General features: G+C 44.5%; 4 protein-coding genes across 6 annotated transcripts; 3 read left to right on the top strand and 1 right to left on the bottom strand.

Annotated features, from left to right (window-relative positions):
* The first annotated feature begins 189 nt into the window (after positions 1 to 189).
* On the top strand, positions 190 to 4,099 carry LOC125014014 (oocyte zinc finger protein XlCOF6-like). Its single transcript, XM_047595018.1, has 4 exons — positions 190 to 782; positions 1,003 to 1,346; positions 1,453 to 1,522; positions 1,598 to 4,099. Exons 1-4 carry the CDS (start codon positions 365 to 367, stop codon positions 3,187 to 3,189), a joined length of 2,424 nt encoding a protein of 807 aa, XP_047450974.1. The 5' UTR covers positions 190 to 364; the 3' UTR covers positions 3,190 to 4,099.
* Positions 4,100 to 4,153: 54 nt separating this feature from the next.
* Positions 4,154 to 7,384, top strand: LOC125014015 (zinc finger protein ZFP2-like). Of its 2 annotated transcripts, none has more exons than XM_047595020.1 (3): positions 4,154 to 4,336; positions 5,186 to 5,525; positions 5,732 to 7,384. In XM_047595020.1, the coding sequence occupies exons 1-3, from the start codon at positions 4,214 to 4,216 to the stop codon at positions 7,204 to 7,206; spliced, it is 1,938 nt and encodes a 645-aa protein (XP_047450976.1). In that variant the 5' UTR covers positions 4,154 to 4,213; the 3' UTR covers positions 7,207 to 7,384. The 2 variants fall into 2 exon arrangements, with proteins under 2 accessions (XP_047450976.1, XP_047450975.1); XM_047595019.1 differs by having other exon boundaries at positions 5,177 to 5,525.
* Positions 7,385 to 8,004: 620 nt separating this feature from the next.
* Positions 8,005 to 15,720, top strand: LOC125013001 (gastrula zinc finger protein XlCGF26.1-like). 2 transcript variants are annotated; one of them, XM_047593252.1, is made up of 8 exons: positions 8,005 to 8,324; positions 9,555 to 9,653; positions 9,746 to 9,932; positions 11,050 to 11,114; positions 11,306 to 11,350; positions 11,583 to 11,868; positions 12,602 to 13,347; positions 14,752 to 15,720. In XM_047593252.1, the coding sequence occupies exons 1-8, from the start codon at positions 8,187 to 8,189 to the stop codon at positions 15,016 to 15,018; spliced, it is 1,833 nt and encodes a 610-aa protein (XP_047449208.1). In that variant the 5' UTR covers positions 8,005 to 8,186; the 3' UTR covers positions 15,019 to 15,720. The 2 variants fall into 2 exon arrangements, with proteins under 2 accessions (XP_047449208.1, XP_047449207.1); XM_047593251.1 differs by having other exon boundaries at positions 8,008 to 8,324; positions 11,228 to 11,350.
* A 966-nt stretch (positions 15,721 to 16,686) lies between these two features.
* On the bottom strand, positions 16,687 to 20,718 carry si:dkey-182i3.11 (insulin-like growth factor-binding protein complex acid labile subunit). The gene is made up of 2 exons (XM_047594681.1): positions 20,500 to 20,718; positions 16,687 to 18,842 (listed from the first exon to the last, which is right to left on the bottom strand). The coding sequence occupies exons 1-2, from the start codon at positions 20,716 to 20,718 to the stop codon at positions 16,926 to 16,928; spliced, it is 2,136 nt and encodes a 711-aa protein (XP_047450637.1). The 3' UTR covers positions 16,687 to 16,925.
* Between the last annotated feature and the right edge of the window lie 207 nt (positions 20,719 to 20,925).

The following is a 20,925-nucleotide window of genomic DNA, read 5'->3' as shown; positions in this document are numbered from 1 at the left end:
ATGTGAAATTGGAATTAAAAATTGGTAATATAATTGCCAAGGTTATAACATGAGGACAGTGAGGTAGTTTATTTGAGGAATATTGCTCCATGAAAAATCAAAAGTAGAGAAAAAACACACAAGAAACTAGAGTAATTTTACAGCTTTTATTTTGTAGTTCAGCCACGGCACCGGAAGCCGGAAGTACAACCGGGACGTATTTCGGTGGTGCACACAAACACACAGTCCGCCATTCAGGACGGAAGAAAGACGGATGGTGCGTCCTATAATAAAGCTGCGTCCAGTTTAAGTTCCTATTTGGGCTGAAATGTGCCACCGAGTGTCGGACGCCGCAGGTTGAGATTTTTAAATCGACCGAGCAAACATGGAGGCGAGATTCGGCACCGAGGTGGCGTCGCTGGTGGAGGTCGCTATCCAGGCGACCGTGTCTGTCTTCAGGGAAGTCTGGGCCAAAGAGGCGCCAAACGCCGTGTGGGAAGAGGCGAAGTTCGGCGAAATCCAGGAGATAGAGAAATGCCTGGTGGTGCAGATCCAGAAACTGTTCGCGGAGCTCTCGTCCGAGCTGCTGGAGGAGAACGAGGCTCTGCGGGCCAAAGCGGGGCAGCTGGAGGACGTCCTGCAGAGGAAAGCCGGGCAGCTGGAGCAGGAGCTGGAAGCCAGGGTGGGTCAGCTGGGCAAAGAGATGGAGCAGCTGGAGCAGGAGATCAAGACCATCAGTGAAGGCGGAGTGGGGACGCCCGAAGGCCCGACACACATCCTGCTGCGGGACGGCTCCCTGATAGGTGACACATGTGGATCTCAGCAGATTTAATACAACAAGCAAAGTGTTTTATCTTTGCAGGAGTGTGTACTGATGGAGATTGTAGTGTTAATAACCATGCAATGCCTTCAGATTGCTTAAACAAATCTGAAAAGAAAGAACAAATGCATCTTCTGTACTTTTGTTGATTAAGTTACTTTAAATGTCTGATGCTGAGGTCACGTCTCTCTATCTGAACGCAGGAGGACCAGTTTTGTCAGTCGCCGCCTGTCAGACTGACGTAAAATCAGTTGTGATGGACTCGCTGAGTCCAGCTCCGTCTTCAGCAGGCGGTAACGCATCTACGACGGTCAAATCTGCGAATGTTGCTACGCCCGTGGCCGCCCCCATGGTGTTCGTCAGCAAAGTCAGCTCCTCTCCGACGGTGCTGTTGGTGGGTTCCAGTCAGATCGTCGGGCAGCCTTTGGCGGACGTCTCTGAAGCGACGGCGGTCATCCTCAAACCAGCAGCAGCAGAATTGACGCCTCAAGATGTCCACAGTCCAGACTCCAGCGCTGCTGGTGGCCTCGACTCGCCACAAGAAAAGGTCGAGTGTCTCTGGTTTGTCTGCACACGTGTCTCCTGCTGCCACAGATTCAGGTCGTCTGTGGTGTTAAGTGGAGATGCTTAAACTCTTCTCTTACACCTTGTAGAAACCTTTACAAGAGGGGCCTTCAGGGAGAACCAGGCGGACGAGGAGGACGACTAGTAAAACTGGCAGAGGTGAGTCACGTGTGAATGATTAGAAACCAGCAGATAATTCAATAGTAATGTGCATTTTTTTTCTCCGTTTTCCAGTTTTCGCAGACAGCGCTGCAGAAAAGCAGATGAGTGAGGGCGAGAAGCAGGGACGAAGGCTGAAAAAGAAGCAGTCGCACACAGCGAAGCGGTTCTTCTGTGAGCAGTGCGACTGCGGCTTTTACTGGAAAGGCGAACTGAAGAAACACATGGCGGTCCACAAGAAGCCGTTCCCCTGTGAGCAGTGCGGCAAGAGCTTCCTGGAGAAACGGTCTCTGGAGAACCACCTCTTACGTCACGAGACGACGAAGGACCCGCTGCCTTTCCCCTGCCCTCAGTGCAAGAGGTCGTACAGGAAAGAGCAGTCGCTTCAGAACCACCTCAAGCGCCACCAGGTCCTGAAGCCTCCGAAGCCGTTCGCCTGCAGCCAGTGCGGGAAAACGTTCCGGATCAAGCAGTCGCTGGAAAACCACCTGTTGCGCCACGAGAAGTGGAAGCAAATGCTGAAGTGTCAGCTCTGCGACAAGACCTGCAAGACGAGGGTCCTGCTGAAGTGTCACATGGCCGTGCACTCGGAGGAGAGGCCGTTCAGCTGCGCCACCTGCGGCAAAGAGTTCAAGAGCAAAGACACCCTTCGCTTCCACCAGATGGTCCACACCAACACCAAAAAGTACAAGTGCACGCTGTGCGACGAGACGTTCAAGTACGCCCACTCGCTGACGGTGCACAAGAGGAAGCACACGGGCGACACGCCGTTCGTGTGCACCGTGTGCAACCGCTCGTACAGGACGGGCACCGCTCTGAAGAGGCACAACGTGGTTCACACGGGGGAGAAACCCTTCACCTGCCACATCTGCGGCGCCAGGTTCAGCCTGAACAACAACCTGAAGCGGCACATTCGCATTCACACGGGGGAGAAGCCGTTCACCTGCAAGGAGTGCGGCAAGAGCTTCTCGGACAACAACAAGCTCAAGTCCCACATGCTCATCCACGGGGCCCGGAAGCCGTTCATGTGCGACCTGTGCGGGAAGACGTTCCTCTTCAACTGCCGGCTGCTCATACACCAGAGGTACGTCCACGCCAACAGGAACGAGGACTCGGACGGCACGCAAAGCTTGTTCCAGTCCCGGCGGCAGAACAAGTCCCTGGTGAAGCCGTTCAGCTGTAAAATATGTCTGCGAGGCTTCAGCGCCGCGTCTTCGCTCAAGCTGCACGAGAAGGGCCACAGCGAGCACAAGGAGTACAACTGCACCATCTGCGGGAAGTCCTTCCACAACAAGTACTCTTTCAGCTACCATCAGCGGAGCCACTCGGGGGAGAAGCCGTTCGTCTGCGACGTGTGCGGGAAGAGGTTTTTCCACTCGGGCAGCCTGAAGCAGCACGAACGCATTCACACGGGGGAGAAGCCGTACAAGTGCGACCAGTGCGGCAAAGCTTTCCGAACGGACGGCAACTTCTACCGACACCTGAGGATCCACACGGGGGAGAAACCGTTCGAATGTATGTACTGTCAGAAGAAGTTCCACCAGTCGAATCAGCTCAAGTCTCACCTGCAGGTCCACACGGGCCAGAAGCTCTACTCGTGTCAGCAGTGCAACCGGGGCTTCTCCGATTCAAGGCAGCTCAAGAAGCACAGCTGTGACGGATCGTAGCAAAACCAAAAGGACGTGGAGGCATTAGTTACATAGGGCTCAGTGTACAAAAATACTTTAACATTAAAAAAAATCTGAGCTGGTCCTGTTCGCTCAGTCATTGGGAAGTTCTTCAGTTTCAGCTTTTGGTTACACCAGCTTCACAAAGGGGAAAAGGGATGTTCGGCTTAGTTTTATATCACCACTTCCTTCCAAGTCATTTTCATTACTCGTTAAGGGATCAGGCTACCACATGGGATGTCGGAGTTTGGAGTTTGCATGTTCTCCCTGCGTCTGTGTGGGTTTTCTCCAGGTACTTCCACAGACGTGCTCGTTAGGCTGATTGTTGACTCTGAATTTACCCTGAGTGTGAGTGTGAATGGTTGTTTGTCTCTGTGTTAGCCCTGCGATAGGCTGGAGACCTGTCCAGGCTGTACCCCGCCTCTCGCCCGATGCCAGCTGGGATAGACTCCAGCAACCCCCACGACCCTAGTGAAGGATAAGTGGTATAGAAGATGAAGGGATTAATCGTACGTGGGTATAAAGTGTAGTTGCAGCTCTTTTCTCTGAGGTTAGCGGAATTGTTTGTGGCATTTGTATTTTTAGTTTTGCTTCATTAACCTGTTAAAAACATAATAAAAAAATTCCTCATGTGAATCCTAGACACGTTAGGGTAGGATATGCGTGTAAATGTTAGGTCTTCAAGAGCTGAAACCTTTAAATTTTCTCCCTGACTACTAAGGATTACAATATTTTTTTTTTATTTTGACATAAAATCTGTTGTAAATTCAAAGCCATCATATTGAATTCCATTAAGATTTAATTATTTTCAAAGTTGAAGTTGTCAAATGACTTTCTAATGTACAAATCTATTTAATATTTGTATATTTTTGCGGTTGTAATTGCAATTAAACGGCATTTGCAAATCAAAGCGTCTGTAATTGGGTTTTATTTTGAAATTTGGTTTGAAGTTGATCTAGTTCCATTTCCGGAATCTACTGCTTACTGGAGCTAGCTTGATGCTAGCTTATCACCAGAGAGTAAAATGTCAGAAAACTTTGTGTTTTATTCACAAACAAAGTCCATCGTGGAGACTGCAATTAAAGCTGCGGTTGAGATGATCGGAAATTCAGACGAAGAAACGTCCACGACGGAGACGAGACGCAAGGTGAGCGAGTGGATAATATTTAATTTGTAGTTTTTACACAGCGGTGGTTGCTAATGCTAATAGACACCGTTCATTTAAGTGACCAGAGATTCTATGTTGGTTGGAGATTGATCGGACCGAGTGAACTAAGGGACAACAAAGATGGCGGACACTCGGAGGGACAGTCTGAAATATCATACATAAAATATATCGATGTAGCCTATTAACGGCCTTTAAATTCACCTTAAGCGTTTAGGAAATTAAAACAGTTTAAAAAGATACTCCAACTGTTTTGTTTGTTTGTTTTTTAATATATGCGTTTTGAATTTCAGCATCAAAGACGTTTCCTTTTATAAAATCTAGATAAAATAATAACCTGCAACTCGCACACACTGATGTTATGTCGATAAATGCGTTTATTTAAGAAGTAATTTTAGAATTAACACTATATGAGATTTATTTTTTACCATTAGCCGGTGTTACAGGTAGTAACACTTTAGTTAAGCAAATATACATCCTGCTTTAAAAAGTAGATTTTATTCTTATATTGAAATATACCAAAAGTAAAAGTCTTAATTCTGATAATTATCCAAAAGATATTAAGTGAAAGTTCCAGTTATTTAATTAAAAATGTGAATTAGCAAACTATATTTTGTATTAATAATCAAAATTTGTAAAATAAATTGCCTTCATACTACGAAATGTAAATATTATTTTAACTACACTGCATTTTCAGACAGTTGTAGCTATTTTACAGTTAAAAATAATATAATAAACAGAAATTACGATCCATTTTTAAAAAGAGGTCATTGTTTCTGCATTTTTGTTTTTATAAAAACTTGTGTTTCTTCTTTCTTTTAGTCCTCACAGCCGGACGCTGACAGCGTCGTGGAGCTGTTGTCACGAGAGGCGACCAGAAAGATCAGCAGTGTTTTCTCTCAGCTCAGCTCTCTGCTGCTCGCACACAACGCCGGTCTGAAGGTCCGAGTGGAGCAGCTGGAGAGCAAGCTGAGTACGGCGACTGAAAGTTTAAAAAGCTCCGGGCTGTGTGTGGAGAACATCCTGAGCGGCTGCCCCATCCTGTTCGAGCAGAGCGGCCTGATCTTCACCCTGAAGCCGTCTGGGACGATAACGAAAGACAAAGAGACAGAAGGAGACGCTGAACAAACGCCTGCTGCTGCTGCTGCTGCTTTAGTGCAGAGAGACGCTGGTGAGTTAAGATTAAAATAAGAGTAAAATCTGTCATGTCCTTCTAAAAACTAACTTTATTATGCAGAAAAATATTCTAGTTATTATCTGAAATCAGTTTCTAAAGCTTAAGAAGCTACATGGATGAAAGATTTTCAAGAAAAATAGTCCAGTTTTGTGGTTATTGTCCTGGTACTGATCATGTATTCTCGTTCCTTTGATGTCCAGATGCTGCAGACGACGTTACCACAGCAAACACAGCTGAATCCCAACACTCTGAGAGCCGAATGGCAGTGGAAGCGGAGGTCAGGAGGAAAGGGACGTTGTTTGAATGCGACGTCTGTAAGAAGAGCTTCAACCGTCAGTTTCATCTGATGAAGCACATGAACACCCACAGGGAGCAGAAGCTCTTCGCCTGCGACCAGTGTCCGAGGAAGTTCAGGACGGCGGCGACGTTCGAGTACCACCTGCTGCGACACGAGGAGAAGAAGTACGCCAGCTACGCCTGCCAGCTCTGCGACAAGACGTTCAGGACGAAGGTCCGGCTGAAGATCCACCAGCTCGTGCACACGGACACGAGGCCGTTCGTCTGCTCCACCTGCGGGAAGGGCTTCAAAACCAAACCCAACCTGCAGGCTCACCAGGCCGTGCACTCTGCGGAGAAGCCGCACAAGTGCTCCGAGTGCGGCGAGAGTTTCAAACACGCCTTCACGCTGCAGTGCCACCAGAGCGTTCACACCGGTCAGTATCCCTACAAGTGCTCGGTGTGCGGGAAAGCCTTCGCGAAGAGGCAGTCGTTCAGGACGCACCAGTCCGTCCACAGAGGGAAAATGTTCACGTGTGAGACGTGCGGCGCTGGTTTCACTCTGCAGCACAACCTCAAGAGACACATTCGCATCCACACGGGGGAAGCCCCGTTCAAATGTAAGGTGTGCGGGAAGAGCTTCGTGCAGGACAACAAGCTGAAAACGCACATGCTCCTGCACGGTGCGTCCAAGGCGTTCATGTGTGACCTGTGCGGGAAGACGTTTCTGTACAACTGCCAGCTGAAGAAACACCAGAAAGTGACTCACGATGAGAAACACGGGCAGGTGATCAGGAGGCGAGCACGGGAGCGAGGGGGGCGGAGAGTCATCTACCGACCGGACAAGACGATGGTGGACGTGACGCCGTTCAGCTGCAGGGTCTGTCACAAAGGCTTCGACGCGGCGTCCGCCCTGAAGAGGCACGAGCTCGTCCACACGGGACACATGCAGTACAGCTGCGACACGTGCGGGAAGTCGTTCTTCTACAAAGCCACGTACGACTACCACCAGAGGACCCACTCGGGAGAGAGGCCGTTCGGCTGCGACGTGTGCGGGAAGAGGTTCATCATCCTCTCCGCTCTCAAGTCCCACAAACTTCAGCACTCCGGGGAGAAGCCGCACAAATGCGAGCAATGCGGCAAGGCCTTCAGGATCTACACTAACTACCTGAGACACCTGCGCATCCACACGGGGGAGAAGCCCTACGAGTGCGAGGTGTGCGGAGTGAGGTTCAGGCAGCTCGGACATGTCAAGTTTCACATGCAGGTCCACACGGGGGAGCGGCCGTACTCCTGCAGCGGCTGTGGGCTCGGGTTTTCAGACTCGAGGCTCCTGAAGAAACATAACTGCAGCGAGAAATGCCAGAAAGTGTCGGGGGACGTCATCACAACATCCTGATAGAAAGTCAGAGCTTCTTAACCTAAACAGGAAGTAACTAAAACTACAAGGCTACTGATATCAGATGTGTTTTGAGCACCTTGTCATTAATAAAAGCGTTTCAGCAGCACATTGTGACTGGAAATAACTTGAAACTATAAACTCTTACATAGCGAAATAAAAATATTCTGAATAAAACTAAAATCTCCTGAACTTGCATGGTATTCATTTGTCATTATTGCATTTATTCTGGATGTAAATCAGAATAAGACACATTTCACTATTAATTGAGCTCCACTGCCTTCAGTACAAATAATTGATCATTCTAAAGAGTATTTTTTTTCCATTTCTACAATAATAATAATGTTGGGATTGTTGGTAAATGTCTAAAGAAGATAATTTAAATGTATTTGATTATAAATTGGTTTAAAAAATATATTTTCTATTTTTTAATTTATCAACGTTAAAATTCACATTTAATTCTCAATATTCAAACAATCACACAACAATTAGATACTGATATATATTATTATTATTATTATTATTATTGTTATTATGCAGTTCCTGACTTGGCCACTCGATGGCGATGAATAGATAGAATTTATCAAAACGGACACAATACTATATAGTCAAGATACACCACTGCTTCCGGTAGAACCTTCACAATAAAACTTCGCAAAACATATCGATACATTTTTACGGGTGCTGTCACTAGCACAGACAGACTGATGTCTTTGAAGTACAATGTGGCACTATTTCTCACGAAGAACGAGACTTTAATCCAATCTGAGGAGACGGCGATGTGTTGAGACGACGGTGAGAACTGGAGTTAGGCTTTTATTTTGAAGAGCGTGAATCAGGAAGCAGAGGAAAGACCGAGAGCGGCACGAGTTTTTTTTATTTTTTCACCACAACGACAAATATTGTAGCACCAAACCAAAGCGGTTCCTTTCCCCCAACTAAAGGTTTGGAGTGGGTGGAGAACGCGTTGGTTCTCGATCATGTCCCAGGTGGAGACGCAGGTCTGCTCCATCCTGGAGATAATGGTCAGCGCGGCGATGACTGAAATAAGCAAACTTCTCGGCGGCTGTGATTCAACAGGAGACTCTTCATCATGTGCTGGCTCTGCAGATGAGAAGGTACAACTGAGCCGGGTCAGGTTCTGGTCCCGGTTCTCATCATCCTCCTCCTCCTCCTCCCTGCTCGTCTAGACAATCAGCTGATCATAGAAATAGAAAAACTAGCTTGCTACTGAGGTCAGCGTCCAGACTATGACTGAGCCCAGGGGCCGATACTGAGAGTCTTTTATGTTCAGTCTTTTATTCAGACTAAACTGGATTTAAACATGAGAGGCTGCTTCATGAACCAGGAACAACAAGTTCACTAGAAACCCTCTGTGGACGCCATTTTGACTTGGATCTCAGGGAGGGGTTATCTATCTGCTGTATATCTAGAAGCGTCTCAGCCGCAGGTTTCCAGCTGTTTAATCAGTTCATTCATCAGCTGTTTAATCAGTTCATTCATCAGCTGTTTGATCAGTTTATTCATCAGCTGTTTAATCGGTTCATTCATCAGCTGATCCACAAACAGCTGCAGATAATTTGCAGAGGAGATTCACTTAATTGCAATTAATTTGTTAATTATTTATACCAGAAGAAGATAATGTCCTTGCTGTTTGCTTTTGATGTACTATTAGTTTAGTGGAACTGTTTCAGATCCATTTAAATATGCTTTTTCTACAGATAAAATGGTAAAAATAAAACAAAACCCAACAATGTGACATAATAACATACCAAATGTAAAGCAAACACGGGGAACGCTAGAGCAAAGTACGTGAAGTATTTGCACATTTGACTTCATTTTAATGCGGGTGCTTATTTAACTTTTACTTAACCCTCCATATTTCTATATATATATGTGTGTGTGTGCGTGTGTGGTGGGGTTGGTTTTATATAAAGAGCTATTTAGGCCATCAACAAACAAACATAAAGCACCTGACACATTAACACGGGTGATGTTTTGATTGTAATTATTTTTTGGAGGTTTAAATTTGCTAAAGGATGAAAAGTGTTGGTAAATTTGAACGTAACAGGAGGGTTCATTACTGAATGGGTTAAACTTTGTTTGTAATGAGGAAAGAACAAATACACATTTTTAATTTTCTCTTTATCTTCTGTGACTTTTAATAATAATACTTAAAGTAAATAAATGAACTGAACAAGGTAATCACCATATTTTGTTCAATTACATTCTCCTTAACTAAAAAACAAACTCTTTTTACAGAACTATTGTATTAATCTGATTATATTTCCACTTCTCAAACTGTATCTAATCAGTTCATTCTATTATTAATGCATTAATTCTTTCAGGTGATCCAGCTGAGCGTCTTCATGACGTCTCTGGCTCAAGAAGCTGTGGAGAAGATCTGCCAGCTGTTCCAGGAGTGTTCCTCTCTGCTGCGACTCGAAGTACGACACACGTACCGTCACACGTTTGTTTTTTCTGAGGAATCTTTAAATTCGAGTACTTTCCGTTGAGAGTGTGTGTCTTGGTTGTGGAGGTGACGCAGGGTGTGGCGCAGATCGATGACCTGAGGAGGAGGCTGGAGGTGGCAGAGGCGGAGCTGAAGCTGAAGCTGGTGCTGGAGGGCGGCGGAGGAGGCCAGGACGAGGTGGAGGAGCTGATGGAGGGAGGCGGAGTAGAGACGGCTCAGAGAGGCCAGAGATCAGGGAGGAAGAATCTCAGAGGTGAGGAGGTCAAACTGTCACCGTGACCAAAGAAAGCTTTAAATAATATGTTTTTATTAAACCTAAAATCTAATTTTCCCTGTTTTATGCTTAGGTAAGCTAACTTACTTCCTACTGATGGTAGTCATCTGTTTAATGAGCGGATATGAGTTTGTTGCTTATAACAAACTGAATATTTTTTTAAAGATGGTAAAATACAGATTTTTCATTTCTTTTTGACTTTATATTGTGTTTTTTAGTGTCTGTCTATACAGACAAAAGCTTAGTGTAAATCTCTTGTAAATAATACATTTTTGCACTCTTTTGTATATGCTTGTGTTTTTGCTCGTTATACGCTGCTTAATGACTAATAGAGGGTATACGTGTGACGTCACTTCCGCCTGAGGCCACGCCCCCCTGAGTGGCAAAAACATGGGGAAACGTATCAGTAAATACAGCGAGAAACACCGGGAAAAATGTGGATTATCAGATCAAATTAAGGACAATTGGACTCGACAATGACACACACGAGTTTGTATGGATTAGGAAAAGTGGATTGGCCTCAGTTTCAGTTAGTTTTAGGTAATTTCAGTTATGATAAATGTCGCTAAATAAAAGATGCTAATGCTAAGAGCTTTACTGAGAAGTAACGTTAGCTATACGATACTGTAGCGTCAAAAGGAAATACAGCCCCCCAGAAAATAACTAATAAAGTAACTTCAGGTAGGACTTCATCTAAAAATACAGCATAAATTAATATTACCTGACACTAAATGTGAACCACAACCCCAGGTTTCTGTGTCTGGATTCCGGTTGTTACTTCATAATGCAGCGATACATTTACTTCTCTTTTCTTTGGCAGATATCCGTAAAAATATAAAATATATCTCAGACTTATTTTCAAATCGCACAAGAGCTCTCCTTCATTAAAAAAAATAAATAAATAAAATTTAGACGCTATTAAAGCCTATGATTCAAGCTAATGCTAATCTCCATGTGCAACCGTCACAGTTTTTGTCACTCAGCGGCCGTAACCATGGAGACTTCCGCTTGCTGTGACGTCACGTGCACACCCTCCTTTTGTACTTGATCAGGAAGAAAACAGTCATACTAATGAACGACATCTCTGTGTTTGTAGCTACAGGTGATACTGGAGTGCAGAGATCTCCTATAATTCACCTGTGGAAAGGCAGAACCTATGAGGTAAAGACAGAACAGGGTGTTTGTGTTTGCTGTAACATGACACGCACCAGAACATAGAACCAGAAAGTGAACGTAGTTCTCCTCATATCTTTGTATGTTTGTCTTGCTCTCAGGACAGCGTCCATCCAGTTTTAATAAAAGAGGAAGGGTTGGAGGGATTATCTGACCCGATGTCTTCTGATTCTGCTCAGAACAGAGATCCCAGCCACCATGAGGACGATGACCCAGACTACCAGGTAGGTTTGATTCTTACCAGTGGTTCCCAACCTAAAGAAATCACTGCTTCCAAAATAAAAGGATAAAAGGGTTGGGAACCACTGCTTTAGATAATATAAAAATATGAACATACTACACTACATTTGTTTTTTGTCCCGTTCAAACATTGGTCCACTCACCACAGCTGCAAACAAATAATAAATGTGTCAAACGGGAAATGAATTAATTTATGGGTCATTTGTCTTCTCTCAGTTGGAGCCAGAGGATCCAGATGAGGCCGACCCGGGATACACCACCACCACCAGATCCAAACGCGTTTTAAAGCCCAAGCTGCCTCGGGTCCGAGCGAGGAAGGAGAGTCAGAGCCAGAAGGAGCTGAGCTGCAAACACTGCAGGAAAACCTTCACCAAGCTGCTGCAGCTCAAAGCCCACCAGGTCGTCCACAGCACGAACGCTGACAAGCAGTTCCACTGCCCTCAGTGTGGACGAGGCTTCTCCTTCCAGCGGAGCCTCAACGCTCACATGTTACTTCACACGGGTGAGCGTTCATCTTCTCTCTGCCACATGTTTGAGTCTTTACAAACATGAGGAAACAAGTTTAGTTGAGCTGTCCACACCCATCACCCCATCAGTGCTGCTAAGGTTGCAAGTTTTTGCCAAAATCAAGCCCTGTTTACCACAAATTGGTAACTTTTTACTGAAAGAAAGACTTAAGACTCACACTACAGGCCAAAAAGATTGGAGGCAAAATCGAATTTGTACATGAAAGATCATAGTTTCATTGGTATAACTTTGCATCAAAATAAAGAGTAACTTATCAGAAGACATTTTACTATAATTAGCAGGTATTTGAGTTTTTTTTCCTTCAAAGTAACCTCCTCTGGCGATAACAGCAGCATGGCATATACAAGGCATTCTCTCAAAAATGAATAAGTGAACAACTTGTTTTTCAACTTTTGCACTCAAGTTGTGACTCTTGCAAATCTTCTCGACCCTTAACCTAAGCCCTTCTTCTTTCCTTTTGCTGACATTTATTCAGCAACTTTCTGGTAACATTAATGTTCACCTGAAGGAAAATGGTTCATATCAATAAAAGCAAAGTGTGATCATGCAGTAAATACATCCCAGAACACACAGAACTCTCAGCTGTTTTTAAGAAAGGCATTGTAAACAGAAACTTGCTTCCAAACTCTTGGCCTGTAGTGTGGTTAAATGTTTTTTTAAAGGAGCATATAAACGTCGCTCACGGTTCTGCTTGTTTTCCTACACAGGAGAGAGACCGTACACCTGTGACGTCTGCGGGAAAGGTTTCACCCTGAAGCAGCTCCTCAGGAATCACCAGCGCCTCCACGCCGACGTCCGGCCGTTTTGCTGCGACCAGTGCGGCAAGAGCTTCTACCGGGCGCACGGCCTGAAAATGCACCAGATTGTCCACACGGGAGAGCGCGCCTACAACTGCCAGTACTGCAACAAGAGCTTCACAATACAAGGCAACCTGCAGCGCCACCTGCGCATACACACGGGCGAGAAGCCGTTCCGGTGCGACACCTGCGGCAAGAGCTTCAACCAGGCCGACACTCTGAAAGGCCACCAGCGGATACACACGGGCGAGCGCCCCTTCAGCTGCGAGACCTGCGGCAAGTGCTTCATCCAGAAGAGCTCGCTGAAGATGCACCAGAAGACGTCGCACCTGGACGACAAGTCGCTGGCCTGCGTGGCGTGCGGCGCGGATTCGGCCTGCGTCGACTCCCTGCGCAAACACCTGCAGACGCACGCGGCGACCATCCCCTGCGTGTGCGTGCTCTGCGACCAGCGCCTCAGCTCCATCACCGACCTCCGCTCGCACCAGCAGCAGCACTCGGTGGACCGGCCCCACAGCTGCGGCCTCTGCGGGAAGAGCTTCAAGTCGTCCAGCTACCTGAAGATTCACATGAAGACGCACAGCGGGGAGAGGCCGTTCTCCTGCGACATCTGCGGTCGCATGTTTACGCAGCAGAGCAGCCTCAAATCACATCAGGTAGGTTTGCAACTTATTTGATTTGAGTTATAAGGTTGGTGTTTGTAGGTGAGCACACTTCCCAGCTATTGCTTCCTTCCCCCGAGAAATGTGCAAAACCTAAATATCGCAATTAAAAAAATGGTAATAGAAAAGCCTCCATTTCCAAAAAAACTCTCAAATATCTAAAGCTAAAACACTTGGACGCTCTCATGAGGTGGTTTTTCAGACGTATCGATAAAAAAGTTAACAGTTCCCCATCACCAGTGTCACTGGTTGCATGTTCCTCAGCCTCAAATCACATCAGGTAGGTTTGCTTATTTGATGCTTATTCGGTTTTGGTGGTAAGGTTGGTGTTTGTAGGTGAGTACACTTACCGGCTATTGCTTCCTTCCCCCGAGAAATGTGCAAAACCTAAATATCACAATAAAAACTGGTAAAAGAAACGCCTCCATTTCCAAAAAACCTCTCAAATATCTAAAGCTAAAACACTTCATGAGGTGGTTTTTCAGACGTATCGATATAAAAGTTAACAGTTCCACGTCACCAGTGTCACTGGTTGCATGTTCCTCAGCCTCACATCACATCAGGTACGTTTGCAAACTTTAGTTTTAGTTTATATCACACCACTATTTACATGAGATACATTTTTTACAAAGAATCCTTTAAACCCTGGAACCATGGAACCAGCCAGTAATAGTCTCATGTCTGGGTCTTGGCTATTTCTCCTTTCCTGTCTTGGTCACTAATGAATTAATACACTTTTTTACCTCCTTGTATTTGTTTCTCCCACTAAAATCGTTTGTGTATTTATTGCTAAGTTAATATTTTTGGGTATTTTCTACATTTTCTTCTATGTATTTCTTTCTCGTGTTTTTATGAGCAATGCCTTAAGGGCAACAGATGGAAACTAGCCTCAGCTACAATCTGGCATATTTACGTTATTTATAACGTTCATTATTTATGCTCTGCCCATAATTTAAATTAAGAATAATAAAAAAAAAAAGTGTATAATGGGGGCACCCCAATGAAGGTATTTAAAGCATTTAATAGGGGGCCTGGTTTCCCACAAATAACACAAGATATTTGGCCTGGTTACATTTTACTAGTCTAATATAACAAATCTAATATAATCAGTAAGTTAAATATACGTTGACAGGAGTTGCATTTTTAGTGTTTTCTCGAAGATGGAGTTGGGATGTGACATCAAACAATCACACAATACTAAAGCGAGTGAATCTTAGCCTTTGTTTTTGTTCCTGGTGGTTTAAGTGTGCATAGGAGTGAGGTTACATAATTTATAGTTTACTTCTGCAGGCCTACGGATGACTCCTTCCCACCGCTGCTGTTTGCGTGTTGTGGTTATAAGGTTGGAGTTTGTAAGTGCGTCTGTGTTGACCGCACCTTCAAACCTCTGTTCCAAAGGTGGTCCACACGGGGGAGAAACCGTTCAGCTGCGACACGTGCGGGAAATGTTTCAGCAACACGGGCAACTTGAACCGACACCAGCGGATCCACACGGGGGAGAAGCCGTTCAGCTGCGACACGTGCGGACGCAGCTTCAACCAGGGCAACAGCCTGAAGGCCCATCAGCAGATCCACACCGGCGAGAAGCAGTTCATGTGCGACAAGTGCGGGAAGAGTTTCTCCTACCTGAGGAACCTCAAGGACCACAAGTGTTTCTACATATAATCTTGTCATCTGACCCGGAGGCTGCGCGGGGGGGAGGACGCTTCCCTCGTTAAAGTGTCGGGGAAGAAATGAGTGGATTTGCAGTGAAAGTGGTTTAGGTGGAGGCAGATTCTGATCCGGGGTTGTGGGGGAAAAAAAAAGGGTGAGACAGATAATAATGTTTGAAAAGAGACCAGAGTGTTGTGACATCTCTGGAGGAAACTTTTTCTTTCTAAACTGGCCCCTTATAGACCGACTAATCACTTGTTTTGTGTACGAATGTGAAGACAAAATATATTTTTTTAAATTTCTGAACTCATTAACAAGGACAGGAAAGAAAAGGACTGGTCATTGTGTCAAACTGATATAAAAGTTTACAACAAAGTTTTACTTCTTTCAGAACGCGCTTTCACAGAGGAAGCATGAACACACATTAAGTTTGGAAGTGTTCTGTGGGCAGCTGTTCATTGTTTTTTTTTTTTAGTTATTGTACGTTGCCTCTTTCAGGATGTGACTGGTATTTATGATGGTGTAAATTAAAGAGCTCTCTCCTGAAAAGTAGTTAAGTTGCCTTGTGTGCATATGAAGAACCGATTGAACGTAACGGAAAAAAACACTAGTTTTGTAAGACTGTTGCATCTGTACTATTCTCTTGTGGAGAGTTTATGTGATATTTCGACTTTGTGACTGTGACACAAACAGATAAAACAAATCAACTTTAAATTGTGTGTTTCCTTTTATTTATTTCACTGGAAGCTGCACAGACGACTTAAAATTCAGATGATTATTTTGTCGTCAAAGTCCAACGCATTCACAAACCTGAATTGTTTTCAAGTTATTTATGAACTAGTTTGTTTTACATCAATGTTTCATCTGAACTCTATGACTTATTTGTGCTAAATAAGCAATAACCTTCTTATTTGCTTGCATTTCTATGCAAATTCTCATTATTTCAGTTCATAGCTCTTGCATCCACTACAGGCCAAACGTTTGGAAGCAACCCGCAATTTATACGTAAAGGATCATAGTTGTATACTTTGCATCAAAATAAATGATTATTATATAAAGAGTAACTTATCAGAAGACATTTTTACTATAATTATCAGGTATTTGAGTTTTTCGTTCTTTATAGTGACCTCCTCTGGCTTTAACAACATCATGACATATACAAGGCATTAATTCCACAACAGATATTTGTCTGCAGACTCTCAAAAGACAAAGAGTTAAAGTGAATAATGCAAACTGTGATTTGCTTTTGTTTTTTTACTAATGCACTGAAGTTGTGACTCTTGCAAATCTTCTCGACCATAAAACTAAGCCCTTCTTCTTTTCTGGTAACATTAATGTTCACCTAAAGGTAAATTGAGGAAACTGGTTCATATCAATAAAAGCAAAGTGTGATCATGTAGTAAATACAAAATACACAGAACTCATGCTGGTTTTTAAGAAAGGCTTTGTGAAAAGAAACTTGAAGCTGCTTCCAAACGTTTGGCCTGTAGTTTATATAGAAATACTTTAAAACCCTTTAACATTCAGCAGTAGCTTCTTGAACCAATCAGAGCTGTGTCTGAGTGAAATGCTGCATGAAATGTGTCATTTGCTTCTGATTTCATTGATAAAAATCATTATAGGGATTCAACCAACACATTTTTTCAAACCCAACAGTATTTTTTTAACTGTGTGCCAACTTTGATTACTCAAGAAGAAAACCACTTGGAGTGATTCTTCTTTTGTGATAGAAACATCAGAGTCTCTGCTTTCAAAAGAGACCCAGACCATGAATGAAGCTCCAAAATGTTCATGAACAGCAGTTTTTTGATGTTTTTTTTTTGTTTTGTTTAGTTTTTTTACAAAAAAGCCTGGAATGATGACATGTTAAAACCAGAAGCAATGCTTGCACAAAGAGCAACAAAATGCAACACAAGGTTCTAGAGAACCAAACCAAACCACTTCAAAGGCTGCCATGGCAGGGAGACAGCTGTGAGAGACAGGGTAAGCAGAGTCTGCATTTTCAGAGGAAACGAATGCAAACCACTCGTGGCACTTTTAACACAATCATCCAGTGACAGAGGAGTCAGAGCTGGCTGTGACAGTTGTACACCCTCAGTAACGGGTGAGAAAGAGGAGCTTGACGATAAAGTGGAGAAACAGGTGGGCTGGTCGCCCAGCTTGTCTCCGTGCGTGTTGACCCAGTTGCTGATGTACAGAATATCTACACAGGTGCAGTCCCACAAATTCCCCGACAGATAGACAACGCTTAGGTTTGTCAAAGGCTCCAAAGTCCCACTCTCCACCGCCCTGAGCTGGTTGGACTTCAAGCTCAGTCTCTGGAGGTTTGTCAGTCCGAGAAAGGCGTGAGGATGCAGGCGAGCCAGCTTGTTGCCGTCCAAGTTGAGTTCTGTGAGTTTTGACAGCCGGACGAAGAGGTGAGGGTGTAAACCGTCCAGGCTGTTGTTCTTAAGCAGAAGTTTGCGGAGGTTGTGGAGGGAGTGAAAGACGGGGAGGGGGACGCTGTGAAGCTGGTTGAAGTTCAGCCTGAGCTCTTTGAGGCGGTGCAGGTTTGAGAAATGATGAACGGACAGCTCTGAGATTTGATTGTCGCTCACGTCCAGTGTTACGAGGTTTCTGGAACCACTGAACACGTTTGTGGGAAGTTCAACTATGAGGTTTTTGTCAAGTCTTAACTCTTTTAAAGCAGTGAGATTCTTGAACTGGTGCGAGTGCACAGAGGAAATACGATTCCCGGAGAGTCTCAGTAAGTTTAGTTTATCTAAACCGTGGAAGACAGACGAATGTAGAGACGTGATGCGGTTGTCATCAAGGTGTATCTCCCTGAGCTCGCTCATCTCGTGGAAAAGGCTCTTAGGGATGTGGGTCATAGCATTGTTCTCCAGATACAGGTTCTGTAGAGACTTCAGCTCGGTGAACACGGCCGGACGGAGCTCCACAATGAGGTTGTTAGACAGCTGCAAATCAATGAGTTTGCAAAGTGAATCAAACACCCCATCTGGTAACGCTGAGATCCGATTGCTGCCCAGCACCAGCTCTTTCAGTCGGGTTAACTCAGCGAAAACGTCCGGGGGTAGAGATGTCAGCTTGTTCCCGTACAAATCGAGTAACTCCAGGCTGATCAGGTCAGCGAAAGCACCTGAGGGAAGAGAATCTATGAGGTTTCGACTGAGGTCCAGTTCAGTCAGATTGGTCAGGCCTCTCAGCGATCCGTCAGACAGAGTGGTCAGCTTGTTGTGGGCCAGGTCCAGATGGACTAAGTGACCCAGTGAGGAGAAGCTGTCCTCTCGAATCCTGATGAGATTGTTCCTCTGTAGATGGAGAATCTTGAGCCTATTAACGTCCTTCAGAGCCTCAGCTGGAACTTTCTCCAGCACGTTATCTGCCAGGTCGAGGTGTTGAAGAGCCGTCGCTCCTCTGAAACCAGCCTCGCTGACGCTTTTGATCCTGTTTTTGGACAGAACTAGTTTCTTTAACTCTGTGGAGTTCACGAAAACACCGTCCTCTATCTGAGTTATCCAGTTATGGCTGAGGTGGAGGTCGGTGAGGGCGAGCGCTCCCTCCAGTCCGCCAACCTGCACTGTTTGAATCTTGTTAAAGTTCAGGAACAGTGTCTTCAAATTGTCTAACCCGCGGAGGAATCCGGCCGGCAGATGTTCGATCTGGTTCTCCTTCAGGTCAAGTATGGTGAGAGCTGGGCAGTTCATGAACTGAGCAGGATGTAGGGACTTGAGGCCGTTATCACGTAGGAAGAGAGTGGACAGATTCTTCATCCTGGGCCAGACTTTGTTGACAGACAGGAAGACGTTTAGCTTATTTCTGGTCAGATCCAGGATCTGCAGGACAACCAGGAAGAAGAGTACACTTGTTAAAAGTCTTTCATGTTTACTCCTCATAGACTCAACTGTACAGTGGTGGAAAAAAGGTTTTCGGACACCCCTTATGAATCACTCTTAGGTCTTCAAGTGCAATTTCTTTTAGTACAGTCACAGACAAAACACTAAACGAATCCTAAAACAGCCATTGAAAACTTAAAATTGATTGGTTCCATAAAAATACACAAGAAATTTGAGTATTGGGTCATTTTTCTGTTGCCGTGCTTCGTGTCTATATAAAGAAAGTACATTTGAAACTTGAAAGACACAAAAATGGCTAAAACGAGGAGCCTAACGCAGGAAACACGCCTGAAGATACAGATTCTCAGCCGGGAAGGGTTCAGCTGCCTCCAGATCACCAGGAAGTGCAGATGCAGGTGGATCCACTCTGCAGAAATACAAACGAACCAACAGCTTGGAAGACAAACCAAGATCTGGGCGTCTGACGATTTCTTCAGCAAGAAATGACCTCATCCTGATCCACATCTGCAGGGAAAACTACCAAATGACATCACAGGAGCTCCAACAGCAGTGATCAAACCAAACTGGCGTCCAGTGCTTCACCTACACTGTACGTGGTCGACTTTTAGATCATGGCTTAAGGCCCTACAAGGCTGTCAAAAAGCCCCTGATCAAAGAGAGACAGAGATTAGCCCCAAGAACACAAGAAGCTTTATCTTCCTCCTGCTAATGTGAGGCTACGCAGAAGACCAGGCCAAGCATCATCTCCAGCATGGAGAGTAGCTACTGTCAAACATGGTGGAGGCAGCATCATGTGGCCGTTTGAGGTCGAAACGGGATGTTTCAACAAGATAAAGCCCCTTAACATCCACACATCCAGGGCCAGTAGAACCTGGCTGCAGGAGCATAGCCACTGAAAATCTGTGGTGGATTATCAATAGGTCTGTTTCAAAGAGTAAACCAAAGAATTTAGAAGAATTAAAAGTAGTAATTCAAGAAAAAGGGGACAAGAGCTCTACTGACTGAATATTAATTTGATGATGTGATTGTTTATTTATTTTTTGTTCAGTTTTGAACACATTCTCTGTTATTTGTTGACATTGATACCAACAATGCTGAGAAATGACACATTGAAACTGTCAAGAATTTAGTTTTGTTAGTTTTTCTTGGAAACAATAAAACAAAATAATCTGTATTTGTTTGTGAAAAGATTTTCCCACAAATATTTCATGCATTCATTATTACACAGGATGAGATTTTACAATCCAATTGTGCCAAGATCTGAGGCAAAACACACTTAGAAGCTGAGTCCAACTGAAGAACCAGGCTAACAGGCTACCAGGCTAGCAGCCAGCTAGCAACTAGCAACCAACAAGAAGACACAAGCTAACTAGCCTAGCTAACCGCAGTAGGTAAGAAGTGATGGGATGTACGACCACATGTCAACTAACAATACTCCCCTCTGCAAAACACATTTAGAAACCCAGTGCAACAGGAAATAATATTTGAGTAAAATTTTAAAGATGTCTGAAAACTTTTTTTCCACCACTTTACATTACCACACTACCAAACTTTTTTACAAAGGTATATATTGTAAAACAGTGGGTAGATGCAGCATATTTACAGAAACCTCACAGGTCACAGGTGTGTTTCATACCAGCAGCTCATCCAGCCCACGTTCGGGTACTTCCTGTATGTTGTTGTATGAGAGGTACAGATATTTGGTGCAGTCCGGCAGCAGCTCGGGGATCTGCTTCAGTCCTTTGGCCTGACATTCAACACTGGTCATGTTGTGGAGACACAGGCAGGATGGAGGGCAGACATCAGACGCCCACACCACGAGACTCAGGGAGGCCAGAGTCAAAACTGTCAACATGGTCGACTCCAGGAGGAAACAAATGAAGGCTTACTCAGTTAAAAATCCAAAAAAAAAAAAAGTAAATTCGTGTGGAATCTCTTATAAACTTCAATGTAAACTGAAGTGTGGAAGATGAGTTCAAATCAGGTTCTATAATCTTTAGCTTTGTATTTCCTTTAAATTAAAACTTACCAATGATGAGAACGCGGAGTCAGAAGATTCGTT

The sequence above is a fragment of the Mugil cephalus genome, chromosome 9, assembly GCF_022458985.1.
Source record: "Mugil cephalus isolate CIBA_MC_2020 chromosome 9, CIBA_Mcephalus_1.1, whole genome shotgun sequence".
Lineage (NCBI taxonomy): Eukaryota > Metazoa > Chordata > Actinopteri > Mugiliformes > Mugilidae > Mugil > Mugil cephalus.
Note: the sequence above shows the minus strand (reverse complement) of the source record. Positions and strands in the feature narration are given on the sequence as shown.

Coding starts and splice junctions, on each gene's coding strand:
- LOC125014014 (XM_047595018.1), top strand. CDS start 365: ATGGAGGCGAGATTCGGCACCGAGGTGGCGTCGCTGGTGGAGGTCGCT. Junction 783..1,002: donor GCGGGACGGCTCCCTGATAG/GTGACACATGTG, acceptor ATCTGAACGCAG/GAGGACCAGTTTTGTCAGTC. Junction 1,523..1,597: donor GACTAGTAAAACTGGCAGAG/GTGAGTCACGTG, acceptor TCCGTTTTCCAG/TTTTCGCAGACAGCGCTGCA.
- LOC125014015 (XM_047595019.1), top strand. CDS start 4,214: ATGTCAGAAAACTTTGTGTTTTATTCACAAACAAAGTCCATCGTGGAG. Junction 4,337..5,176: donor CGACGGAGACGAGACGCAAG/GTGAGCGAGTGG, acceptor TCTTTCTTTTAG/TCCTCACAGCCGGACGCTGA. Junction 5,526..5,731: donor TTTAGTGCAGAGAGACGCTG/GTGAGTTAAGAT, acceptor TTTGATGTCCAG/ATGCTGCAGACGACGTTACC.
- LOC125013001 (XM_047593251.1), top strand. CDS start 8,187: ATGTCCCAGGTGGAGACGCAGGTCTGCTCCATCCTGGAGATAATGGTC. Junction 11,115..11,227: donor GGAAAGGCAGAACCTATGAG/GTAAAGACAGAA, acceptor TCTTGCTCTCAG/GACAGCGTCCATCCAGTTTT. Junction 13,348..14,751: donor GCAGCCTCAAATCACATCAG/GTAGGTTTGCAA, acceptor TCTGTTCCAAAG/GTGGTCCACACGGGGGAGAA.
- si:dkey-182i3.11 (XM_047594681.1), bottom strand. CDS start 20,718: ATGTTGACAGTTTTGACTCTGGCCTCCCTGAGTCTCGTGGTGTGGGCG. Junction 18,843..20,499: donor GTGGGCTGGATGAGCTGCTG/GTATGAAACACA, acceptor GTTGTCCTGCAG/ATCCTGGATCTGACCAGAAA.